This window comes from Passer montanus, unplaced genomic scaffold, assembly GCF_014805655.1.
Source record: "Passer montanus isolate IOZ18808 unplaced genomic scaffold, ASM1480565v1 scaffold154, whole genome shotgun sequence".
Taxonomy (NCBI): domain Eukaryota; kingdom Metazoa; phylum Chordata; class Aves; order Passeriformes; family Passeridae; genus Passer; species Passer montanus.
The window spans coordinates 198,916-216,841 of NW_024362494.1; the positions used below are offsets into that span (position 1 = coordinate 198,916).

The window sequence follows — 17,926 nt, forward strand, 5'->3', positions numbered from 1 at the left end:
TGAAATTACATATTTTATTTATATATTGGTTTTATAGATATTATTTATATATTGATGTTACATATTTATATATTGGATTTATATATACTATTTAGATATTGATATTACATAATATATAGTTATATATTTGTTTTATATATTATTATTTCTTTATTTTTTATATATTATTATATATTGGTTTTATAGATATAATTTATATATTGATGTTACATATTTTATTTATATATTGGTTTTATAGATATAATTTATATATTGATGTTACATATTTTATTTATATATTGGATTTATATATACTATTTAGATATTGATATTACACATTTTATGTATATATTGGATTTATCTATTATTATTCCTGCATTGGTTCTCTATTCCCGTATTGGTTCTCTATTCCTGCATTGGTTCTCTATTCCTGTATTGGTTCTATATTCCTGCATTGGTTCTATATTCCCGTACTGGTTCTATATTCCTGTATTGGTTCTCTATTCCCGTATTGGTTCTGTATTCCTGTATTGGTTCTATATTCCTGTACTGGTTCTCTATTCCCGTATTGGTTCTCTATTCCCGTATTGGTTCTCTATTCCCGTATTGGTTTGCTTTCACACCGATTTAACTTCTGCTGAACCCCGCTCACGCCGTGCTCTTTTCCCCGCAGAGCGCAAGATGCTGAGTGCCCGCAGCGGAGCAGCTCTCCTGAGGAGCACAGCCCTGTGACCCTTCCCCAGCGCCGCCCGCAGGCACGTCTCCTGTCATGGACCCTCGCACCCCTGCTATGTTAGCCTTGGCTTCTGACTCGGAGGCATTTGCTGGGAAAAGCCCCTCTCTGGTAAACATTGGCACCTTGGTGGGCAAGGGGGAAGCGGAGCTCGAGGGCTGCGGCAAGGAGGAGGAGGAGGGGAGGAAGAAGAGCAGGGAGGAGGGCGGCGCCGGCGAGGCTCCGGGCGATGCGCAGCAGCAGTTCTCCGTGAAGGAAACCAACTTCTCCGAGGGAAACCTCAAGCTGAAGATTGGCCTTCAAGCAAAGAGGACAAAAAAGCCTCCCAAGAACCTGGAGAATTATGTCTGCCGGCCCGCCATAAAAACCAGCATCAAGCAGCCAAGGAGGGCTCCCAAGGGCGGGAAGATGCCAGAGGAGAAGAGCGAGCACTGTCCTTCCAAGCAAGTGAGTGATGTGGCTGTGGGGTGGTTGGCACACTTCAGCTGGGTTTGAAAGCTCCATCATCTCTGGTTTTATGTGGAACCTCTGATACTGAAGTGTCTGCAGTTAGAAATGGTTTTATTTTGTGGCCATTAGCAGGAAAAAATGCTCTTTCACAGTGTGCCAGTTTGTTGTTTCAACAGCAGTGAGAGATGATTCCCATGTTCACCTGAACTGGGTTCATTTCTGAAAAGTACTGGGGAGATTTTGAGTCTCTTTTCTTAACAAAGTGAAGGGTTTGGCTGTCTTGTCTCTCTTGAGATGGGGCTCTGGATGTGCTGTGCTTGCATTTAGATTTTTTCCTACCTGTTAGAAGCAGTTTTGCTGTGTCTCACCTGTCGCTGCTCAGGCAGGGTCTGAAAAGTGAGACAGACTTTTCCAAATGATTTAAAAACCAGCCTGGTGATAGCTGCATGTAAATGCTGGAGAGATGTGCCAGGGCTTTTCCAAACCCTGCCTCGAGGATTTGTTTTTATGATCTCCATGATGTAATCAGTAAGAGCAGCAGTAGCAGATAGGGAAAACAGGATAAATGGCAAGGATTACAAATACAATTGCATAGATGTTAAATTTTTGAAGGGTTTGGTGACAGCCTGCTCTTTTTCCCCCATAAACATAAAAGTTTTGGTAATCAAGGTTAGAATATGCCCTTGTGTAGTACTGCCAGGGGAGTGCAGGGAACCCCTGGAAGGTGGAGTCCTTCCTTTGCAGGGCTTTTCTCCTCAGGGGCTCCTGCTCCAGAGCTTCCCCAGGCTGAAGCATTTCCACTTCCCAGCTGTGCCCTGTCCTCAAGGCTCCCTGCACCAGTCTGTCCTGGGCAGAGCCTGCCCGAGGGAGGGAAGGAGAATTCCTCACCTTGTGCTCAGGTGCTGTGTGCCTGGCACACCCAGACCCTTCCTCTCCTCTCCCTGGCACACCCAGACCCTTCCTCTCCTCTCCCTGGCATACCCAGACCTTTCCCCTGGCACACCCAGACCCTTCCTCTCCTCTCCTCTCCCTGGCATACCCAGACCCTTCCTCTCCTCTCCCTGGCACACCCAGACCCTTCCTCTCCTCTCCCGGCATACCCTGACTGAAATTGGCCTTGAGGAAGAATCACCTTAAAGAGAAGGGAAGTTTGGGGATCACCTCATTGTGGCCTTCCAGTGCCAGGGGGAGAATCTTTACAAGTCTTTACAAGGGCCTGGAGTGCCAGGCAGGGGGAATGGCTTTCCCCTGCCAGAGGGCAGGGCTGGGGGGGATTTTGGGCAGGAATTTCTCCCTGTGAGGGTGCCCAGAGAAGCTCTGGATGCCCCTGGATCCCTGGCAGTGCCCAGGGCCAGGTTGGATGGGATTTGGAGCAGCCTGGGACAGTGGAAGGTGTGGAATGAAATCTTTAAAATCCCTTTTAGCCCAGACCAGTCTGGGATTCTGAGTAATCAATTACGTGCTTACAAAACAAGTGTGCTGGATGTTGTGTAAGGACTAAAATTGCTTTTTCCAGTGCACTCACATTGGGGTTTTCCTGCTCTGGAAACAGAGGTGTTTGCAGTCAGCCTACTGAACAAGAAACTCTCAAGTGTTTGTTGTGTAACTTCAGATTTTGGCAGTGGTTTTTATTGTACATTCTTCCATTTCAGAACAAGCTTATTATTTCTAATGATGTTTCTAACTTTGGCTTGAAAAACATCAGAAAAGTTGATGGCAGTTTGTTATTACACTGATGGTTTTCTTTTGTTTTTGTTTTTTAATTTTTGTTTATTTTTTTGGTTTGGTTTTTTTTTGTTTTTTTTTTTTTGACAAGACTCTGTTAAAATGAGTGGAGTATTGGAACAGTCTGGAATATCCAGCCAGTGATTTCTCTTGGTGTCTGAATTGAGGTGGCCCCTGCAGCTGCAAATCTCTTCTTCAGGGGAGGTTTAGGTTAGATAGCAGGAAAAACAACTTAATGTTAAGTTAATCAGGGGAGGTTGAGGTTGGATATCAGGAAAAGGTTCTTCCCCAGAGGTGCTGGCACTGCCCAGGCTCCCCAGGCACGGGCACAGCCCCAGAGCTCCAGGAGGGGCTGGACAGCACTCCCAGGGTGGGATTTGGGGTGTCTGGGTCCCTGTGGGTCCCTCCCAGCTCAGCACATTCCATAATTCCCTGATTCTGCACTCAAAAGGCACCTCTGTGTCTGGAGACTTTCCCTTTGCATCAGGAGCTCGTGCCCTGGGAGTTTTCACCAGAGAAAATAATCAATGTTTGAATTCTCCTGGTGGCAGCAGGGATTCTTCATCCTTGACATCTTTGTTTACACACCAGGATATTTTTTTCCCCATTTCAAATGGAAAGTAGAGAAGGAGGCAGGTATCAGTGATGGTGTGGGACATTGCTGGTGTGGTGCATGTTGGTACCACATCAGTTCAGACTGCAGCTGCTCGCAGTGCAGTCCCTCTCTCCTGCCTGGCAGGCAGCCCTGCATGCAGAGGATGCACATCTGTTGCATGAAATTTGCATTATTTACAAGAGTTTCAAATCCCTGACTCACCAGAACTCCCTCTAGATCCTCTGCTCTCTCCTGAGTTGTTCTGAGATGCTGTTTCAGTCTGTCTGTTCCCTGCTGCCATTTTGCACTTTGGGTTGTTAGAAATGGCACTGAACAACATCCTGCTGGTTCCTGAAGTGGGATTGGGAGTGGAAATAAATGGGAATGATGGCTTAAAACCATCACACGTTTTGAATACAATACCCAAGGGTTGGTTTTTATGTCTTGCTGCCATATAATAAATATAAATAACTAGAAATATATGTAATAAATATAAATATATAAAAATATAAATAAATATATAATAAATATAAACATAAGAAATATAACTATATAAATAAATATAAATATATAAATAGAAATAAATATATAATAAGTGTATATAATAAATATATAAAGATAAATAATATAGATTTAATAAATAATAAAAATTTTGGCACTGCAAATTACACTTCAGCAAAGGAAAGCTCTCCATGACTTTTTGCTGTGGATGCAGAGCAGGGGAAGCAGACGTGACCCATTCAGAGCCAGGTGTGGCTTTACTTGGAGCTCTGAGAGGGAACTTTCTGTTCTTTTAAAAGAGCACTGAAGAATTAGAATGAAAATTTAGCACTTGCAGTGTGCAGAGTTAACCACTGAGAGACAGAGAGGAGGAGTGGAATTCTCCTCCTGGGAATACCAGTGGTAAAATGAAAATGGGAGGAAAATCCTTTGCACTGCCATCTCTGACAGGTTTTTTTCCTCGAGTTTAGTGCTGATAAAACTTGGGGAATACATTTAGATTTATGAATGAAGGGTTTGTCTGCAGTGTGGCCAGGGTAGGTGCACGTTGGAGTCACAGAATCCTGCAGGCTGGGAAAGGCCTCCCAGGCCTTGGGATCCAGCTCAGGTCCCAGCACTGAACAATTTCCAGCACTCCAGGGATAATAATTCCACACTTCCCTGGGCCTGACCACCCTTTCAGTGGGCAAATTTTTCCTCATATTTTTACAATTTGTCCTCAAGTAATGTGTAGACATAAAAATTAATAAATAATTTTTTTTTCTGAGGAGAAAATCACAGAGCAGGAAGGGGAAACCCAGAAATGACTGACATTGCCAGGTGTTATAAAAACCAAAATGAACTGTTTCCAGTTTGCTTTTTGACACTTGAGTGTGGAATTCTTTCAGAAAATGTCCTGGGGCAGGCAGACACTGCTGTGCTAAGCCCAAAACCCCGAGCCTTGAACAAAAATAGCCATTTTTGCCCTTTTTATTTTGCAGGATGGTGGGTAGGGATGGCTCAGCTGTGCTGGCAGCAGTGAAGGTTTAGCAATAAAAGGCAAGAAGTGACAGTGGGAACACAGAGCAGCAGGTTGGGACTCGCCTCCTGCTCCTTCTCCTTTTTCTGTGTAAAACTGCTGAGTGCAGGGTTCTGCAGCCCTTTCTCTGCCTTTGGTCATGCAGGGAAGTTTGCTGATGAAATCACAGCCACCCACTGAAAGAGTTTGAAGCAAAAAAAAAAAAGTTTAAAAGATGAAGAATTGATTTGTTTTCTTTTTGGGTAGCTCAGGAATATTTCCTGCAGGAGCTGGGACAGAAGTTTTTTGTCTTAGGTTAATTCCACAGAATCCTTGTTTTCCTGGTAGTTCAAAGTTGCCTTTAGAAAAGGCTAAAAAATAAAAAGTGTTGGAGGTGAAAAATAAACAGCATTTTTATTTAGGGAATGTGTTGATGCCACAACTACAAAATAATTCCTGTGATTCCTCAAAATGCTCCAGACTGAGCATTGGCCTGGAGTACAACAATAATGGGTAAATCTGTGTATGTCCATTAAAAATCCTTATTTCTTGCCAGTGGCTCTCAAAAAAAAATCCCAAACAACATTTTCATGAGCAGGCTGGTTCCTTTTAACTACTCCAGGTGCTGGAAGCTGAGAGTATTTTGAGTTTTGTAGCTTGGGTTTGGTTGGGAAGTGTGACACCAGGCTTGATGGATGTCCCTGTGCCCAGGGAAGATCTGCTGCCCTTGACCTTTTTGCACATAAATACCAGAGATAATGACACTAAATAATGACCTAGCAGTAATAAACCCTGATCCCCTTTTTAGAATAAAGGGGGTTTTTTGCTGTTGGTGCCTGGGATGATTCTGGAATCACAGAATTGTTCAGGTTGAAAAGGAGCTTTGAGATGATGGAGTTCAACTGTTCCCCCAGCGCCACTAACCCATATCCCCAGCAATTATAAGCTGTTAATTTGGATAGTTTGTATCAAAATAACCTGGAATTATTATTCCTCAGGTGAATGGTGCAAGTGAAAGTGGAAGTTCACACAGGAGATAGGGAGTTTTCAGTTCAGCTCAGTGTCAAACGAAGAATAATGCAAATTTTGTGGAAACTTAATGTGTTTTATGCAATTGCTTTGGGCAATACTTTTATTGGACGGAGTCTTAAACCAGACAGTTCTAAAGATTGCACAGGAAAAAAAGTTTCAGTTTTTAGAGCACAAAATGCTTTTTGATGCAATGTAATCTCACCCTTTTGAGCAGCTTTGTGCCCAGATGGGCTTTTCATTCCAGCTGACACCACAGGAACGTGGAGCAGGGCTCGAAATTTGGGCTGCAGAGGCCCAGAGTTCCAGGAAAACTTTCATTTTTATGGCATTGTCCATTTGATTGCAACATTGAGGCAGGAGGAGAGAGCAGGTGAAACACTCAGGAGGTGTTGATGTTGTTTTCTTTTTTCCACTGTGCTCACAAATGTGTCTGATTAAAACCTGACTTTGTGCTTCCCTAGCACAACATAAATAAATATAAATATAAATATAAATATAAATATAAATAGAAATATAATTGTACTAATATAAATATAAATGCAACTATAAATATAAACATATAATTTTACTAATATAAATACAACTATAAATATATAATTTTACTAATATAAATATATAAATCTGCATTTATCCAAGGGAAGCAGGGCTCAGGAAGGAATTAAGGGCTGGATGCTGCCTGTGAGCCCAGCTTGCAGCACCAGGAGCTGGCAGAATTTGGAGACAGGGACACATTTAGGGGTCCATGGGAGCATGGGGGAATCAGAAAAATAGAAACTTCCACAGGCACAAAAAGGTTTGATTTGCAGCCTTATGATAAGCTATTTATTTATTTACTCATTTAAAATTTTATTTATTTATTTATTGTATTTAAAAATACAATACACCGAAAAATAATAAACTTATATTTCTATAGCTGTAGAGTAAAACTATACTTTAAATAAGTAAGAAACTATAAATAAGATGGTGAAGGGTTTATAAATAAGCTCAGAGTTTAGAAATTATAACAGAAACATATGGGTACAAAAGAGACAGAAGCCATTAGACAAAAGTATCCACAGTGCAGCAGAAGGTAAGGTGGTAAGTTGGAAAATCAAAATAAATTCTGTGGCAACCGTCTATTAGTTTAGGAAGTTATATGTTAGTTCAGAAAGTTATATTAGTATAGAAAGTTATATATTAATTTAGAAAGTTATATGTTAGTTTAGAAAGTTGTATTTGTTTAGAAAGTTATATATTAGTTTAGAAAGGTATATTAGAAAGTTGTATGTTAGTTTAGAAAGTTATGTGTTAGTTTAGAAATTTATATTAGTTTGGAAAGTGATATATATGTATATAATATATATACATAATATACCTAGTATGTGATATAATATATAGTATATTATATATTAATATAAAGTTATACATTATCTGGTAACAAAGAAACTTGTGACTGCCCTTGAGCTACAGCTGAACACTTCTCTAAAATCTCACAAGCTCTAAGACTGATATTTATCTGTAGAATAAATCATCCTTAAATTAAAAATAGTCCCATCCTTCATTTCAAACAGTGACAATGACAGCAGCAGCCACTTGGGCTTGACTTGAGCTCTGTGCTGCCATCTCACAGAGCCCTTGGGTGGGCTGGGGACATTGCTGTCCCTGTGCAGGTGACAGGGCTGGCTGCTCCCAGTACTGGGAGCTGGAGTTTCCCAGAGGAGGTTGCTGTGTGTGAATAGAGCTGGGCTGGGGTTCATTGGTCACTGCTGTCCCTGTGCAGGTGACAGTGCTGGCTGCTGTCCCTGCCCAGCTGGGACCTGGAGGTTGCTGTGTGTGAACAGGAGAGCTGAGGGTCATTCCTGTCCCCAGTGCAGGTGACAGTGCTGGCTGCTCCCCCTGCCCAGCTGGGATCTGGAGGTTTCCAGGGGCAGGTTGCTGTGTGTGACCAGAGCTGGGCTGGGGTTCATTGGTCACTGCTGTCCCCTGTGCAGGTGACAGTGCTGGCTGCTGCCCCTGCCCAGCTGGAACCTGGAGGTTTCTAGGGGAGGTTGCTGTGTGTGACCAGAGCTGGGCTGGGGTTCATTGGTCACTGCTGTCCCCTGTGCAGGTGACAGTGCTGGCTGCTGCCCCTGCCCAGCTGGAACCTGGAGGTTCCCAGGGGGAGGAGGTTGCTGTGTGTGACCAGAGCTGGGCTGGGGGTCAGCCTGACCCCATGGCCACAGACTGTGACACTGTGGGGTGTGTCCTGGAGGGGGTGTCCTGTACAGGGTGTCCTGGGAGTGTGTCCCAAGGTGTGTCCTGGGGTTTGTTCCTGGGAGTGTCCTGGAGGTGTTTTGGGATTTGTTTCAGGGGGTGGGTTTGTTCCTGGGGGTGTTTTGGGGTTTGTTCCAGGGGTTTTTTTGGGGTTTCTTCCAGGGGTGTCCTGGGGGTGTTTCCCAGGGGTGTCCAGGGCAGGATCTGTGTGCTGGGAGAGTTGAGCTGCTGTGGCTGAAGGTGATTTACATGATTCCCTCAGTATAGGAGCAGTGGAGTTCAGTTCTTCCCTTGTTGCCTCTGCACAGAAAATGTCCTTTTCATTCCTGGAGTTTGGGGCTGTGCATATGTTTTGGGGTTTGTTCCAGGGTTTGTTCCAGGGGGTGTTTTGGGGTTTGTTCCTGGGGGTGTCCAGGGCAGGATCTGTGTGCTGGGAGAGTTGAGCTGCTGTGGCTGAGGGTGATTTACATGATTCCCTCAGTATAGGAGCAGTGGAGTTCAGTTCTTCCCTTGTTGCCTCTGCACAGAAAATGTCCTTTTCATTCCTGGAGTTTGGGGCTGTGCATGACTGCAGTTTGATTTTGGTATCTGCCATACTCTTACTCCTTAGTGGCAGCAATACCTGCTATTCACTTCAACCAAAAATCTGATATTTTTAATTATACAGAATTGCAAGAAGCAGCTTTGACTCTCTGGCTGATGTTGGGAATCTTTAAGATGTTTCTACAGCCACTGCAACCTTCTCCAAAGGAATCATCTCAAGATTTTTCTATTAGAAGTTACTGGATGAAATTTTGTCCTTCAAAATTTCCCTCCAAAATGTTGCTGTTAATCTTGCTGATTATTAAATAGATTTATGGGGGAAAAAGTTCCCATATAAGAATTTTGGTTTTAAAAATGCTGAAAAAATGACAGACTTTTTTGACTTCTTGTCTGACATCTCACTAGATGCTTCCTGTTTTCCTTTTCATTTTCTTTGAAATAATTTTCAGTGTGCTTGGAGAACTCACTCACCCTTAGATGAGAAAGAAGCTTTCCAGGGCACACGCCTTCAGCTTTCAAAGGATCTGTGTTTGATGCTAAAGTCTTGTTTTCAGAATCCTGCCATCTTGCTCAGATCAAAGCTGGTGTTTGGAAGGGTTTTGTTAGTTATGTATTTATTATTTAAGTGTCTGCTCAAACTTCCAGGCTCTTTGTTTGGAAGTGGAGGTGAGCAGGGAGAAGCAGAGCCTGCCAAGAGGTGTTGGATGCCCAGCAGTGGCTGTGTGAGGGCACCACAGAGCCCAGAGGGTGGCAGAGCACCCAGGAGGAGCAGGAAAAAGAAGGAAAAGTGTGGAGAGCAAATACAGGAATGAGGAGCTGAATTCCCCAGTCAATATTTAGGTGGATTTTTAAAATCTGCTGAACAAAGGGAATTTTTCTTCCAAAGTTCTTGTCAGAATTTCAGGCTGGAGGAGGATGCAGCTCTCTGAGGGCTTTAATGCTCTTCAGTCACTCTCTGGCACTCAGGGTGCCCAGGGAATTCCAGGATTGCAGCTCAGGGTGGTGGCATGCTGACTCAGGAGTTTCCATGTGAGTGCCAGCCCTGGAGGTGGGCACCAAGCACCCCCTGTGCCAGCCCTGCAGCAAGGAGCAGCCCTGGTTTTGGGGTGCCTGGGGGTCCCTGCAGAGGCTCCCCATTACCCACCCAGCTGATTCTCATCTCAGCTGTCACTGTCACATTTCCTGAAAAATCCCTTGCCCAGGATTTCTCCCCTGGGAAGCTGAGAAGCCTCAGAGAAAAAGGAAAACAATATTATCTGATTTGCTCCTCCTGTGTTTTGCTGCTTTGGACATTGTTTACCAACAGGTGATTGTTTCATTAGTTTCATGTGAATTGTTTTTACTTAATGACCAATCACAGCCAAGCTGTGTAGGGGCTCTGGAGAGAGTCACCAGTTTTTCATTATTATCTTTTAGCCTTCTGTCTGTGACCTTTCTCTATCCTTTAGTATAGTTTTAGTATAATATTCTATTATAATATATAATATAATGTCATAAAATAATAAATTAACCTAAAAACATGAAGTCAGCTTCATAATTCCCTCCCTTCGACGGGGGTCTCAGAAAATCCCACACTCAGCAGTGTCCGGCTGCATCCAGGCTGCAGATTCCTGGTTAAGTGCAGCTGGCTGAACAAATCCTTCATGGTCAGCACCAGAATTGGCTGTTCAGAGGGATCCAGGCTGTCCCTTCCTTCAGCATCCATAGGTACAGCTCTGGGGCCAGGGCAGTCAGCTGCTGCAAGTGCCAGGCCATTGCCATACCAGTTTTTGTGCCAGAGGGATGAAGAGCTGTGGCGTTGGTGTCTTCCACTCCATATTTAGTGTTTGTTCTGGTAGGTCCCAGGAGGTTTTCAAATTGGGAGTGAAGTCACAGCATCACAGTGACTTTGGGCTGGGAGGGACCTTAAAGCCCAGCTTATTCCACCCCCCTGCCATGGCAGGGACACCTCGCACTGTCCCAGGTGCTCCCAGCCCTGTCCAGCCTGGCCTTGGGCACTGCCAGGGAGACAGGGCAGCCACAGCTGCTCCGTGCCAGGGCCTCACAGCCTCACAGGGAGGAATTTCTCCCACATATCCACCTAAATTTTCCCTTTTCCAGTCTGAACCCATTCCCCTTGTCCTGTCACTCCAGTTCCTGATGAACCCCTTCAAGGTCCTGCAAGGTCTGAGGTCCCACACAACCTTCTCCTCTCCAGGCTGAGCATTCCCAGCCTGGCTCCAGTCCCTTCATCCACTCCATGGCTTCCTCTGGACCTGCTCCAGCATTTCCACGTCCTCCTGATGCTGGGGACACCAGAACCACGGGCAGAATTATCTCATCAGGGCTCAGAGCCTTCCATTCCCATGCATGTGTCCCCTGACTGCAGAGGTGTGTTGGGCACTGTGTGTAAAGAATGCCCTTCCAAAATAAAAGATGAATTTATTGAGATGCTCTCAGTAGGATTTATGAAGGTATTGGGTGTTGCAGTTTTGATTTTAAGCTTTACAGAATGAATTTTGAGTTTGGTGAGGTCTGAACTGGAATTAAGTGTGAGTTTCAGTTATTCCATGTGTGTGCATTATCACTCCCCTTCCCCTCCATACGAACAGAATAATTTGAGTTATTTTCTTTTGCTTATTTTCCTGACTGCCAGGGCTGTGCTGGGAGGAGAAGCTGTTGGTGCAGGGGCTGGGGGGACACGGCTGAGCTGCCAGCAGGGCTGTGCAGGGACAGGGTGACAGTGCCAGCCCTTCCAGGGCACTGCTCAGCTGCTGCTCAGCACCATGTGAGCTCCTCAAGTGCTCTCACACTATAAATAGCCCAGCACTTTGTTGTTTGTGGGTTTTTATTAATAAACATCAACAGTATTTTTGGAGGATATTTGTAATAACTGGGGGACAGATTAAATGGTTTGTATTTCCAGACTTGAGAGTTTGGGTTTTGTTAAATCAGCAAAGCCTCAGCTTTGTCCACCATTAAAACATTTTGCTTTAAATATGAATATCACTATTATTTGCTGAATGTGTTTATTTTATTGTGACATTTTATTATTTAAATTACTGGTATTACTATTGTTTGGTTTAAAATTAATAAGATCAGGAAGCCTCTGTTTATACAGTAACCCTGGTACCAGAGCAAGTGTTAATCACCTAAACATAAAAAGATACTGTGTTACTCAAAGTGATACTTTGTACCCTGCTCCTAAAGACTTTTTTTTCTTTATTAACTCTTAGGACCCTTCCAAGTCTTACAAGAAATCTGGAGAAGTTGCAGCAGTTGATTTACACGTGGAAGAAGGTATCGAAGTAGAAACAACCCCTTTATCTAAGAAAGTTTCCCCATTGCATTCTGAAATGACAGATTATATAAAGTCATCTCCTCCGACCCTTATCAGTAGCCATAATTCTGATTTAAAGGATAGAACAGAAATTAACGGAACAACAAATGTCACAGAAAAATTGGCTCAACTTATTGCAACTTGTCCTCCTTCCAAGTCTTCCAAAACCAAGCAGAAGAAGCCTGGAAGTGGAAATGGAAATGGAAATTCATCTGCTTTGGTGAAAGACTCTGGGAAGAAGCTGCCAGGAGCTATAACTGCAAGTGGGTTGGTTAATAAAGATTTGGTGAAGAAGCTGCCAGGCTCTGGGATTGCTGTTGGGTTGGTGAACAAGGACTCAGGGAAGAAGCCATTAGGGATTGGCAGCGCAGCCATATTGGTTAACAAAGACTCTGGGAAGAAGCCCCAAGCAATCAGCCCCTTAATTGGATTGGTTAGCAAGGACTCTGGGAAGAGGCCTCCAGGGATCAGCACTCCAACAGGGTTAGTCCACAAGGATTCAGGAAAGAAGCAGCCAGTGACCAGCTCTGCAGTTGGGTTGATCAGCAAAGATGTGGGGAGGAAACTTCCAGGGATCAGCACTCCAACTGCTCTGCCCAACAAGGAGCCCCTCAAGAAACCAGTAGGGATCAGCACTCCAGCAGGATTGGTTAACAAGGATGCTGGGAAGAAGTTGTTGGGAATAAACAGTCCTACAGGTCTGCTTAACAAGGATTCTGGAAGGAAGATGCCAGGGAGTGGGAACAGCACGGCTCTGGTTAACAAAGACTCTGGGAGGAAGACGCCAGGGATTGGCAGCCCCATGGGACTGGTTAGCAAGGACCCTGGCAGGAAGATGCCAGGAATCAGCAGTCCTGTGGGGTTGGTTAGCAAGGACTGTGGGAAGAAGCCAGCAGGGATTGGCAGCCCAGCTGGTTTGGCTAGCAAGGACTCTGGAACTCTGAAAGCAGACTCCCTCGTGCCCTCCTCAGAGCCCTTTAAGCTTCCTTGCAATTCAAACCTCAGTAGCCTTGAAAGCCACGAGCCTGCGGATTTACTGAAGGAAAATACTACCAGCAAAACCTTTGAGAAGCACATGATGAGACAGAGCAAAGAAAGCATCTTGGACAAGTTTTCAATTCGGAAAGAAATTGCTGACGTAGGCAAAGAGATGTTCAGTGAAGGAATGTGTGTTCCACAGGATGCCTACTCATCCAGTGAGAAAGGGATTTATGAAATGTCTAAGCACGAGAAGCAGCCTCCAGTTTATTGCACTTCACCAGACTTCAGGACAGGAGGTGCCTCGGAGGTGTCGACAGCCAAGTCCCCGTTCAGTGCAGTGGGAGAGGGGAATCTCCCATCTCCTTCCCCCACTGTGTCTGTGCCCACCCTGAGCAGGAGCCTCCCCACAGCCTCCTCCCAGCTGGCATCCAACTCATTGCACTTAAGCTCCACGGCAGAGCTCTTGGAGGGCATTTCAGAGCCCGTGGGCAAAACGCCCTTCTCCTCGGACAGCTCCCTGCTGAGTCTGAACAGGACATTGAACCACACCCTCAGCACTGATTTTAAAGGTGCTGAGAAAGACTTAAGTGATTCAAAAGCATCTTACGTGGAAACGTCAAGAACAAGTCCTCCCACAGGGAAAAAGCCCATTTTGGCAGCTGAGACAAGCATCCACGCTACTGTCACCCCTTCAGTAGTTAGTTTTACCAGCTTGTTTGGTAGCAAGCAGTTCCTCAAGATCGGTGCAATAGCTGCATCTGAGAAATCCTGCCAAGGAGCAAAAAACCTGAGCAGCACTCAGCAATCAAAACCTTTAAAGAAAAGAAAAGGAAGGAAGCCACGATGGACTAAAGTGGTGTCGAGAAGCGCGTGCCGACCTCCAAAGGGTCTGGAACTGGAAAGGTCAGAGCTTTTCAAAAACATTTCATACAGTGCACTATCCAGCAGTAATTTGGAGCAGGCCAAATTCCTGAAAAACATCGGCTCATCCTCGTTTGTGGAGCATGAATTTGTCAAACATCAGTTGCCAAAGCTGAATGAAGCTAATGGGCAGTCTCTGGCACTGCTGGCTGAGACTGACAAGCAAACTCAGAAGTTCTACAGCGCTCACAAACAACCCTCCAGCTTGTGTATGTCAGATGATTTCTTAACTGACATATACAAACCCAAGAGAGGAAGACCTAAATCCAAGGAAATGCCAGAACTCGAAGGTCCCCCCAAAAGAACTCTCAAGATCCCAGCATCAAAAGTCTTCTCAGTGCAGTCAAAAGAAGAGCAAGAGCCTCCAATTTTGCAGCCTGAAGTCGAAATTCCCTCCCTAAAACAAAGCTTATCAGGACAAGCTTTTCCTAAAAAGAGAGGGAGGCCTAAAAGGCAGATCCGGTCATCGATAAAAATGAAACCACCTATTCTGTCTGTGGCACCTTTTGTTGGAACAGAGAACTCGAGCAAGATGGGGCCTGAAAGTGAGCAGCATCGACCCGGGGAGTTCTTTGAGAGAAAGGACCAGCTCCGAGGGCCAGAAGAAGTCCAAAGCCCCAGTATTTGTAGCATGAGTGATTTGGAAGTAGACTCAGACAGAAAAGTTGCCAAGAGAAATAACGGACAGTTAATGAAAACAATTATTCGAAAAATAAATAAAATGAAAACTCTGAAGCGAAAGAAACTCCTGAATCAGATTCTGTCCAGTACAGTGGAACCAAATACCAAAGGGAAGATGCAATCCAAGCTCCACAACACCGTGTCAACTCTTGCTGCCACATTCGGTTCAAAACTAGGCCAGCAAATCAACGTCAGCAAGAAAGGAACCATTTACATAGGAAAAAGGAGAGGGAGGAAACCTAAAGCTGTGCTGAACGGCATTTTAGCCAGCAGCGCTGCCAGTCTGACAGTTCTGGAGAAGTCTGCCCAGCAGGCTCCTGGTACATCCCTGGGACAAGTCCTTCCCCACCTGCTGCCCTCGGCGGCGAGCCCCTCGGAGATCCTGCTGTCGCCGGTGTGCTCGCAGTCGTCGGCCGTGAGCGGGGGGCAGAGCCCCGTGAGCAGCGACGCGGGCTTCATCGAGCCCAGCTCGGTGCCCTACCTGCACCTGCACTCCCGCCAGGGCGGCGTGGTGCAGACCCTGGCCATGAAGAAAGCGGCCAAGGGGAGGAGGAGGTTGTCCCCCCCCACGCTGCTGCCCAACTCGCCGTCGCACCTGAGCGAGCTGACGTCGCTCAAAGAGGCCACGCCGTCCCCCGTGAGCGAGTCCCACAGCGACGAGACCATCCCCAGTGACAGTGGGATAGGCACGGACAACAACAGCACCTCGGACCGAGCCGAGAAGTTCTGTGGGCAGAAGAAGAAGAGGCACTCGTTTGACCACGTGTCCCTCATCCCGCCCGAGACTTCCACCGTGCTCAGCAACCTGAAGGAGAAGCACAAGCACAAGTGCAAGCGCCGCAGCCACGATTACCTCAGCTACGACAAGATGAAGAGGCAGAAGAGAAAAAGGAAAAAGAAGTACCCTCAGCTCCGAGGGAGGCAGGACCCTGATTTCCTCGCTGAGTTAGAGGAGTTAATAAGTCGGTTAAGTGAAATTAGAATAACCCACAGAAGTCACCATTTTATACCCCGAGATTTGCTGCCTACCATTTTTAGGATAAATTTCAATAGTTTCTACACCCACCCTACTTTTCCTTTAGATCCTTTGCACTACATTAGAAAACCTGATTTAAAGAAAAAGAGAGGCAGGCCTCCAAAAATGCGGGAAGCTATGGCAGAAATGCCTTTCATGCATAGCCTGAGCTTCCCCCTGTCCAGCACCGGGTTCTACCCCTCCTATGGCATGCCTTACTCCCCTTCTCCCCTGGCAGCTGCTCCCATAGGATTAGGTTATTATGGAAGGTACCCTCCAACTCTTTACCCTCCTCCACCCTCTCCTTCTTTCACTACCCCCCTACCCCCACCTTCCTACATGCATACAGGCCACCTGCTTCTCAACCCCACCAAATACCACAAGAAGAAGCATAAACTCTTGCGCCAGGAAGCTTTCCTCACCACCAGCAGGACTCCTCTGCTGTCCATGAGCACGTACCCCAGCGTCCCCCCCGAGATGGCCTACGGCTGGATGCTGGAACACAAGCACAGGCACCGCCACAAGCACCGGGAGCACCGCTCCTCCGAGCAGCCCCAGGTTTCCATGGACACCATCGCGGCCAACAGCTCCTCCAGAACGGTTCTGGAGTCCTTGAAGCGCTACAGGTTTGGCAAGGAGGCTGTCGGGGATAGGTACAAACACAAAGAGAAACACAGATGCCACATGGCTTGTCCTCACCTGTCACCTTCCAAGGGTTTGCTGAGCAGAGATGAGCAGTGGGTCAGGAGAGAGCCTTCGGAGTCCAATTCCTTGGCGCTGGGCTTGCAGACACCTCTGCAGATAGACTGCTCCGAAAACTCCCCAGCTCTGTCCCTGGGGGGGTTCACTCCCAGCTCAGAGCCAGCCAGCAGCGATGAACACACAAACCTTTTCACAAGTGCAATAGGCAGCTGCAGAGTCAGCAACTCTGCCAGCACCAACGGACGGAAAAAGTTACCCGAGAGCCCCGGGCTGTTCGGCGGGCAGGAGGCGGCGCTGGGCCGGCCCCTGCGGAAGGAGCCCCTGCCTTCTTCCCTGGACAAGGCCCTGCAGCCACTGTCAGGTAAGGGAGCTCGGCCTTTCCGTGCGTTTTGGTGGGTTCTGTTGTACCAGACACAGCTGGAGCAGGGGGCAGGTGAGGTTTTGGCTCTGCAGGGGTGTCCAGCCCTGCCCCTGTCCTCACTGAGCGCTCTGCTGCTGCAGTGTCAGCACAGACTGATCTCCCCCAGAGCCACCCATGGCACTCTGTCCCTCCTCCCAACAAACTCCTCTTGCTTCCTTACAAGCTAAGGCTTTGCTTTCTCATGCAAAGGTCTTTGCTTTTTCCGTACAATTTTAATTTTCTGGGGAAATGAGGGAAATTCTCACGATTTTTGATATTTTCAAAGCCGTGTTTCTCTTGGAAGTTTGGTTGGTTTGGTTCAGACCACCTGTTGCTGCTACTGTTGTGAGTAATGTTTCCATTTAAGAAAATGTTTCCTATTCCTTTTGTAACTCCATTTTGATAATTTGACAATCTCTGCTACAACAGAGCTTTCAATCCCTGCCCTGAGGCCTCTTGCAACACCTCAGAACTGCTGGGGTTCATGCTGGGGATGCCTGAGACCAAACCTAGAAATTTGGGATTTATTCATAGTTGGGAAATGCATCTGACAGCCTCCAGCAAAACTGGAACAGGAGGAGCAGGAACAGGAGCTTGTCATTTGCATAATATTAAGGAAAACAAAAGATAACCTGCAAAGGGCAAGTGCAGCTTGTGTTCCTGCCTGCTTCCAGTGTGTGAGGGAAGCCTGAGCTGCTTCTCCCTTCCCTTCTTGCCTACATTCTCCCTTGAAGTTTAAATCACTGTCCAAAGCCACTTGTGACTAATATTTCACAGAGCAAGAACCAGCTGCCAGGACTGAAAAATCCCTGCTCCCATTCCTGGCTCCCATCTTGCTCCTTCCCATGGGATGCTCCTGCTGTGGTGCCTGCTGCCGCCTCCTCTGCTCTGCACACCTGTGTGTGCCCAGGGATTTTCTCTGGATTTGGGGGGTTTATGTTTTCCTTCTTTATTTTAAGCGCAGCTGGATCTTTGACAAATTCATGTTTCTTTGTGCTGGTACTGAAATTACTTGAGGTGGTGAGTGGAGTGTGGAGAAGGCAGCAGAACCATGAGATTGCTTCTCCTGCAGTGAAGGAAAGAGAAGTTCCAAGTGCTGGCTCACTTAAATTTGGCTCTG

General features: G+C 46.1%; 1 protein-coding gene across 6 annotated transcripts in view; it reads left to right on the plus strand.

Annotated features, from left to right (window-relative positions):
* The first annotated feature begins 631 nt into the window (after positions 1-631).
* Positions 632-17,926, plus strand: part of ASH1L (ASH1 like histone lysine methyltransferase) — a 62,942-nt gene continuing 45,647 nt past the window's right edge. For 4 of the 6 annotated variants that reach the window (XM_039702204.1, XM_039702199.1, XM_039702201.1 and 1 more), the window contains exons 1-2: positions 632-1,159; positions 12,003-16,767. In XM_039702204.1, the coding sequence (XP_039558138.1) occupies positions 749-1,159; positions 12,003-16,767 (5,176 nt within the window). In that variant the 5' untranslated portion in view covers positions 632-748. The remainder of the gene's footprint in view (positions 1,160-12,002; positions 16,768-17,926) is intronic. The other 2 variants (XM_039702202.1, XM_039702203.1) reach the window with 2 other exon arrangements.